This window comes from Nymphalis io, chromosome 5 (genome assembly GCF_905147045.1).
Source record: "Nymphalis io chromosome 5, ilAglIoxx1.1, whole genome shotgun sequence".
NCBI classification, from domain to species: Eukaryota; Metazoa; Arthropoda; class Insecta; order Lepidoptera; family Nymphalidae; genus Nymphalis; species Nymphalis io.
This window is the reverse complement of record NC_065892.1, coordinates 3420005-3429069: the sequence shown is the minus strand read 5'-3', so window position 1 is coordinate 3429069 and position 9065 is coordinate 3420005. Positions and strand designations below refer to the sequence as shown.

Sequence of the window (9065 nt, the reverse complement as noted above, 5' to 3'; positions counted from 1 at the left end):
GCCTCGATGTAATCCCTTGGACTGAGGTAGCAGCGAACGTCCATCCCCAGCATGACGATTTTGCTTTGTATCATCAGCGGTGTGCCCCAGAGGGAGGGAAGAGGGGAAAATGGTGACTTTTTCGCTCTGAGAGCGCATACCTGTGTTTTCTTGGCATTAAACTCAACAAGATTATCAGAACCCCATTTGGCGATGAGTTCTAACGTCCTATCGAGTTCAATGACAAGATTCTCCCGCCTCTCCTCAGTTTCCGCCTGCCCAGCCACTGCGCGTCCGTGGTAACCACCATGCACTGCATAGCAATGTATGTTCCCAAGAGAGAGCATATCATTGATATGCAAAAGAAAGAGTGTGGGAGATAGCACAGATCCCTGGGGGACCCAAGCAAATGGAATTCCTTACCAGCTCACGTGTTCCCCTCCTCTTACAACCCGGGTTCCTTCAAACGAGGCGTGAAGAGGCATCTTGCGGGCCGGCAAGGCGGGGACGGCTAGTACAGAACATTCTTCCCGACTGTACTGGCCGTCGTCGCGTTTGGACTCTACTACCACTTACCATCAGGTGGAGTAGTCATTTGCCATCCCGGCGCATATAAAAAAAGGACTTGTATTATGTTCATCTTATTCCGTTTGATTCACTTGGAACACTAAGGAATTTTTTTTCTAATTATATGTAATACGCACCCTTATATTATTAATAAAATTATTTGTAATATGTGTTCCGTCATGCCACATAACGCCACGCCACATATCAAGACGAGACAAGCCAAACTAAGCCAAGCCAAGCTAAGCCATGCCATGCCACGACAGTTAAAGCCAGGACTGTCCACCAAGCCCACCTATAACCATTATTGTCGTCATATTTGAGTGACAATAAAACTTAATACCCGATCGGCTCATTTCGGAACGTCATTCGTTTTTGTACAAAAATGTTGCTATGGCAACCAAAATAACGGATAAGATGATGTGGCCATGACAACGGAAAATAACAGTTGTGAATTGGAAACAGTATTAAGATATAAAAAATTACATTCGATTATTAATATATTGTTATCATTATTACCTTCCCGTTTCATATGTCACCAAAGCTCATAGATATTGGTATTGTAAGAAACGTTACCCATCTCTTACATCGCCAATGCGCCATCAACCTTGGTAACTATGATGTTATGTCTATTGTGCCTGCAATTACACTGGCTCACTAACCCTTCAAACCGGAACACAACAATACCAAGTACTTGAAATAATACCTCATAAAATTAATTTTATTTCTATGAAGCAAATCGTTTGAGTTTCATCTGTATTCATTCTTCGTATTTTTTATATATTTGTGGTTTAGGGGTTCTATGGAAATGAGTCAATTTTTTGCCATCTATTAAACAGTAGTAGATGTAAATACTATGAGCACCAATACTGATACATTAATAATGTACCGAGGCCTGACTGCCTCATTAGTCTTGTGGCTAGATATAGCCGCAGATCCTGAGGTCTCGGGTTAAAATCGCAGGTCGGGCCGATAAAAGTTATTTAGTTCTATCAAAGATTCTCAGTAGCAGCCCGGAGTCTGTAAGTTAGAAATGTGGTGGTGAAAGCCGTTGGTGCTGTGTCTGTCCCATCTAATTATGAGAGTAAGGGAATAGAAAGTGCACTTATAATATGTCCTCCGCAGTTGGCTAATTTCTCTTGAGATTGGCTGCCGTGGCCGAAATCGGTCAGGAGGACATTATCATAATTAATGTACTGAGGGCTATTCATTAAATTACTTAATGATACATAGTTCTAAATATGGACCCATAAAAATGGAATTTTATAGTTAAATTGACTCATAACGAAACAAATGATAAAATTCGGTTAGCGACAAGAACTGTAAGATTTGTCGCATATGATTAACACTACGAATTTAAGCTAAGAGCACAACATATATAATTTTTACAAAAATATTGTCAATACACCTGTATTTATCGAGTAACTAACAACGTCTATAACAATACAACGTCCGTACAAGAACAAAATAATGAAATTAATATATTATAGATACGAAGATTAATGAACATTATCAGATATAAAATATCGATTACATTACCTCACTATTCTTACTATAATGATACGCGAGTAATGTTAATCGACACCAGTATTTTGTAATGTTATGAACTCTATAATGTTACCAATAATTGAGAAATACTAATCGTGAAAGAAAGCAAACGAGACATCATGTCTTCAGCGAGACAAAACGGTAATCTGGAAAATGAAAATGAAACTGAAGAATTTAGAGAAACTGATCCATTAAGGGATAACATAGAAGGACAAAATGGAAAAAAAAAGAGAGGTTTCAAAGAAACATGCTGTTACGTTATCCAGAACACAACAGTGGAACCGACTATGTTTTTTTTCGTGATGCCGATAATTATTGGAATATTAACATCCCAAAACTTAAACTTGGAAAAGGCATGTCGTGTTAACTTAAATTTTACAAGCGAGATCTGCGATGCTCTTAAAATGCAAACTTTGGAAGAACAGAATATATATGAAAGGGACGTACAACATCTCGTTGCCCAAGCCATGTCTTGGAGAACTTACATTACAGCTACGATACCTTGTATATTAGCACTTTTTATCGGATCATGGGCTGACAGAACAGGTTACAGGAAGATTTTTATAATTTATTCAATTATTGGTCAAATGCTAATAAGCATCAACGGTGTTATTAATACATATTTCTTTTATGAATTTAGATTAGAAGTAATTGTATTCAGTGAAGCCATTATTGACGGTCTTACTGGGTCGTGGTGTGTTTGTTTTCTAACTATGTTCTCTTATATAAGTGCCATCACAAATGATCAAAATAGAACTTTTAGAATGGGACTTATAAATTTTAGTTTAACAGTAGGATTCCCAATTGGAATGGGAGTTAGTGGAATATTATTGAAAAGTATAGGTTACTATGGATGCTATGGCTTAGTCGCCAGCTTACATTTTATAAATCTTATGTATAATATATTCGTTCTCAAAGATCCGAAACGTACGCCTGAACAAAAAATGGTAAGTTTAGATAATTTTCTTAATGTCAATACCTAAACACCCACACACTTAACTATAGTTATTTTAATGTCAATCTCGGATTTACGGCGTTATTTTGATTTTTATTTCAATAAAAGATTTATGTTTTGTATTCATCGCTATGTTTTTACACGAACATTGTGAGTAACTGATACATAAACCGCAATATAGTTATAATAACTAAAATTGTTGTAATGACTGTTTTTAGAAATGCTTATAGAAATAGTAAATAACTTTAATTACATGAAAGTCATCTAAAGCTTATAAAGTTTTATCGTAGTTTAACCTTCAAACGCAATGATAATATACAAACTGCATAATCTTTTGTTATTATCAGCGATATGAATTAAGACCCCAGTTCTTGCATCTATGTTTAACAAAGAGCAATTATCATATCTAAATCTTTAATAAGGGTAAGCAGATACAAAATGTACTTTAAAATTAAACTGATTTGCTATGTTTTTAAAAACATTTGTCACAATCGCTTACATTACTAATAGATAAAGATAAAATATATCTGAAATATTCGGTTGCTATCATACCACATCATACCATACACAGGTATTTTTATCTACTATCTTTAAAAGTTGCTTAACCATAGCAACCGTTTTCAAAAAAAAATTTTACAAAATCTTATATTTAGTTTTGTGTCACCGAAATCGATTTAATATTCTTAAAATGAATTATGTCAATCTCGGCTTAACAACGGTATTTTGATTTTTATTTAGACCAGCATAAGTGTGTGATTTGAATAATAATATGACTGTTTCAGCACGACAAAAAAGGAATAGGGCACTTCATTCGATTATTTTTTGATTTGTCAAACATAAAAGATACCCTAAAAATTGTGTATAAGAAAGGCGCAAATAACAGGAGATTAAGGATTTGCGTATTACTAATAGTTGTTAGTATATTGTTTGGACCTATGCACGGTAAGAAGGATTTTGAAAAATATTTTTATTCAAAAAGCTATCAACTTAAAGTATGTAAAATTTGATAAAGTAATGAGAATACCCTTCAAAGCGTAGCAGTAGGAACGAGAAAATTTCTCTCTGTCTGTCTGTTACGCTTTCACAGCTAAATCACTGAATCAATTTTGATAAAATTTGGTATAAAGCAAGCTTCAACCCCAAGAAAGGCCACTATGGCTACGAGGTTACTTTTTTAAACCTTATATCTTGCTAGTTGGTTTGTGTTAAGATGGAGATGTGTTAGCGAATCTCAACGATATTTAAAAAAAGGAAAAACAGATATATTCGTAGCACCTGATTTATCAAATGTTTCCAACGTAAAATAGGTTTCCAACGATTTATTTATTTTTCATTTTATTAACAGGTGAAATCTCTATACTATACATATCTACGAGGTACAGATTCAATTGGGACGAAGTCAAATTTAGTATTTTTCAAGCTTACAATTGTATTACTCATACTTTTGGTAAGTATTTATATTAATATAAATACTAAATTTAAATTTTCATATGATATAATGCTGATATTAACGCAGTGTACAATAAAGCTGATAATTTTGGGACCTTTAACAGCCCGGAGATTTCTATCCGCTTGTTTGCTAACTTCTAAGTTACTACTAAATCCATATAGAATGATTTTGTTTTTTATTATGATAATTTCTCCATGAAGGTATTTAATATTTAATAGTTATATAGAGAAATGTAATGTTTCATAAAAAAGTCCTTTAGCGACTCCTATAAAATTGTCTCCGATTAAAGTATGACATGTATAACATATTATTGTATTACTGTATTATGGGCCTTAAAAATGGCAATTAAAACGTCCGGATGACATATATCTATCTTTTATATAAAAAATCACGTCGTTTAGTGAACGATTTTTTACAAACTAGTTAAATATAAATAAGTTAATTTTAAATAGCTCGCTTAACCTAAAAAAAACAACTTAAAATATTGATTGCTATGCTAATTAAATACACGGTAACAATGCTAGCATTTTCCTGAATAGTAAAAGCCGCTTTAGGCGAATTCCTACTTTTTTATGTAAGAGGCGAACGAGCAGGATGCTCACTTGTTGGAAAGTGACTACCACCGTTCAGACATCTGCAACACCCAAGGCTTTGCAGGTGCGTTGCCGGCTCTTGGGGAATGAGTACGCTCTTTTCTTCAAAGTTTTTATGTCATGTCGGTTCGGATAGGTCTGCGTAGAAGCTGGTTCCACATAGTGGTTGTGCGAGGCAAGAAATGTGGAAAAAAAGAAATATTTCATGTTACTAGTGGGGACAATGACAGAATGTTGGGGGTTATTCAGTTATAGTTATCGTTGTATTTTTTTTTAGTTATTTGAAAAGGCACATCATACAAACACATTACATATATTAAACACTTTTGAATTTAGTAGCATCTTATAATAACATCTATCTGATACGATTACTGATATGCACAACACTGACAGGATAACTAATATGGGTACGTGTAACAAATACTGTCTAGTTGCTTGACAATTTTTTTTAATTGTCATACTTTTTTTTTGTTTGTTGTAGGTAAAATCAAGTAAAGTTTTTTGTGATCATGTAATTTATATCTATTTTTAGGAAACTATTATAATCATAATTATAGTGACTAATTTCATATATGTCTTTATTAATTGAATACATATGTTTTACAGTGATTCGCTTATTTGTCACATAAATAATTCATCAACTATATCGTTGATTAGTTTCAAATAACTCCGAATTTGTATGAATCATTACCGTAATCATCAAATATTTCTTAGTATTGAACATACATCTAAAGGATATTCGATTTATAGTTTTAGATTTTTTGATTTCCGATTACGTATTTGAATCTAGAACAAAATCTCGATAATAACAAATATTTCACTAAACACTGGTAAAGGCAGAGAGACTTTCTACGGAGTGTCTTAACAGAAAATTTAAATAGCATTTACAAATCCGACTCAGATTTGAACCCAGAACCACGGGATTGCCAGATAAGGTAGCCTCTTGACTAGTACTCTAGAGCTAATCGTATTGATCTAGTAAGATGCAACTTCATATTTGTAGTGTCCGATTTAAGCTTGAAATTGTCTGGCCTTATCAAATTACGCTAATTGATAGATAACGCTTACTACAACGATTTTAGTAAATTTGCATTACATAATATTTATTTTTAAATAAATATTATAACATATAAATACAATAAATATTATAATAAATATTATAACATTTCTATTTACATAATATTTATTTTTAAATAAATATTATGTAAATAGAAATGTTAGTAAAATATATATTTCGTTTCGTTAGTTTAGTTTCGTTACTATATATTTTTTAAATAACACACAAACAAAGCGTCAGCGAGCATTAAGAGAGCGTCATTTCATTTGCCATCACGGCACATGAGTCAGTCTTACATCTACGGCATACCAATAGATATGTTTTACATCAATATATATTTTCCTTTTCTTTTTCGTGAAGCGCTCTTAAAGTGTTTCTTAACACAATAATGCGTTGAACACAATCTTCATCATTTTTATAATACATACTTACCTTTTTCTTATACGTTTTTAGAAAATTAACTGACATGTTATCTTTTCAGGAACTATCTTTTCAATCTTAGTGTTTAGCAAATATTTGCAATGGCATGATTCCGTTCTGGGAATCATATCAACTATTAGCAAAATAGCAGCCTCTTTTGTGTATTGTTTCGCGCCGAATGAGAGAATTTTTTTTATTGGTTCGTATTATAAGTTTGTTTATAAACAAGTTCAAATTGATAAATTTGAGAGATATTAAAAGAGAAAACTTTAAAAATCAAACATATCGGTTTTAAATCCATGAATATACCTTTCGTACATCAATTTTTTCAATGTATCTTTTGCTAAAAGCTAAAATGCTATTAAAATAATCTGTACATTTTTTTTGTTAATCTAAAACAGAAATTTATACAAAAATTAATCGGATTCCTTAATCTTGAATCTTTTAAAACAAAAATTCCATTTTATTTTTATTCGATTTCCAGCTCCTTTAGTTGATATATTAAATGGAACGTCACTTCTGGCTCTGAGATCGACTGCCTCTAAATTGGTGTCACCGGATGAATTTGGTAAGTGAAATGTTTTATGATGAAATATTGGCTTTTTCGCTTATAATAATAATCTTTCATGATTACGTGTCTAAATAATCTTGATCATAACTACGAGACAAAATTTGTTCACAAAATACCTTAATTAATATTTGTAAAGGATTTTTTTATGGAATTTGGATTGTGGAAATGACAAATAATGAAAAGTTTTACGAACAAAAATTATTAATAGAATTATTGGAAAAATTATTAATACATTTATTTATTTTGTATAAAGCGATATTTTTTAAAGTATTTATTTGTTGTTTCCGTCCTAGATTTAATTAACCACCGCCTAGATCAAGGCTAGGTAGGCTAAGACTTCATGTTATTTTTTTAAGGAGGTTACTTCTCTATACTGCTTCAATATGGGTTTGTAAACAAACACGTGGGACTTAGCACGGAATGAAACATAAACGCAAATTAAGGAAATGAAAATTTAGTGGTGCTTAGCCGGTTTTTAACGCACAAACTTCATTAAAGATTCACGTGTCGGTGCCACTGGGCCATCTCGACTTAATGTATATATAATACAATACGAGGACAGCTGAAATAAGTTATCTGAGCACGTCCCCTCATGAATGTTATTAAACGTCACCGAACATTTGGAATTCTATGAAGCAACATAAATACGTCTTCGAAGTTTACTTATCTCATTGTCACTAGCATATCATTAACAAAGTCATATTATATGGGAGATAAAAATCTTTGAAGCGGTATTTTGACTGAAGGATATGTCAAATCAAATGTATTTAAAATTCAAGTAAGCTTTACAATAAAGCGATTTTGAATCATCACTATCTCACGTTTCGGATAGCAGTCGCTAGCGAGAAGGAATTAAGAAACACGATTAGTTGTTCTTTTTAAAAACATATAGATTTACAATGTAGTTAGTATTCATAATTATTGTTACTAATTACTTTTGCGTTGGGATTCGAGATTACATCCAAAAATATTTATTCAAAAATTATTATTTTAATGCGTAATACGATTGATCGATTAATTATGACTAAAGTTTTTAAATTTGTTAAATGTTAAATTAATTATATTTTCCCGTATTTTATACCTACATATGCGTATATCTCCAATAATAAAGCATACTAATCTTTTTAATTAATTTTAGGAAAAGTGAACTCGATATTCGCTCTGGTGGAAAACCTTATGCCGTTAGTGTATGTACCTTTGTACACGAAGGTATATGTAGCTACAATGGAAGTTCTACCAGGCGCTGTGTTTCTTCTGGGGTCCGCTATGACGTTACCTGCTGTCGCAGTGTTTATGTGAGTAATATTATAAACTTGTTAATAAATATGGAATATGGAGACTAGTATAAAATTTTCTGACGTCATCAAATTTCTTCACGATGTTTAATTGAATTTAATTTAATATTCTATCTACAAAGCCATCATGCCTTGCCCTAAATAAATTCATAGGTTTTTGTTATTATATGTATTTAATCATACGGATTCTGTTAAATATTTTTTCGTTGATATTATTATATGAAAAATTGTTTCAGTTGGCTTTTTTGGGAACACATCACGATTCAAAGAAAACAAACTAAAGAAAACAGCATCGAATTGGCAGCAAAAGAACTGTAGCAATTTGATATTACAGAAAGAGTTCACGACGCCGAAGGATACACAGAAATTGTAATATGTGGAACTATTCATCAAGAAAACTCTGAGTAGAGAGTGTGCGAGTATATCCACGTCTTTCTTTATCCCGAATAACAAATCAATTAAATATCGAATATCATTATGGCATTTTGTAAATCTTAATTAAATAATTTGAACAAAAATGAAACTTTTATTTTAAATTCAAATAAAAAATATTTTAAACTAAATAGACTAGATAGTAGCTGAGAATACTCTTATCAATTACGTCGGATGGCATTGCAAATATTTAATGTAATT

At 32.0% G+C, this 9065-nt stretch overlaps 1 protein-coding gene across 3 annotated transcripts; it reads left to right on the top strand.

Moving 5' to 3' along the window:
- Nucleotides 1-2198: 2198 nt before the first annotated feature.
- On the top strand, nucleotides 2199-8938 carry LOC126768499 (uncharacterized). Of its 3 annotated transcripts, none has more exons than XM_050486653.1 (7): nucleotides 2199-3038; nucleotides 3829-3988; nucleotides 4392-4493; nucleotides 6628-6765; nucleotides 7051-7134; nucleotides 8276-8432; nucleotides 8669-8938. In XM_050486653.1, the coding sequence occupies exons 1-7, from the start codon at nucleotides 2211-2213 to the stop codon at nucleotides 8748-8750; spliced, it is 1551 nt and encodes a 516-aa protein (XP_050342610.1). In that variant the 5' UTR covers nucleotides 2199-2210; the 3' UTR covers nucleotides 8751-8938. The 3 variants fall into 3 exon arrangements, with proteins under 3 accessions (XP_050342610.1, XP_050342611.1, XP_050342613.1); XM_050486654.1 differs by lacking the exon at nucleotides 2199-3038 and adding an exon at nucleotides 3428-3469; XM_050486656.1 differs by lacking the exon at nucleotides 2199-3038 and adding an exon at nucleotides 3580-3617.
- The last annotated feature ends 127 nt before the right edge of the window (nucleotides 8939-9065 follow it).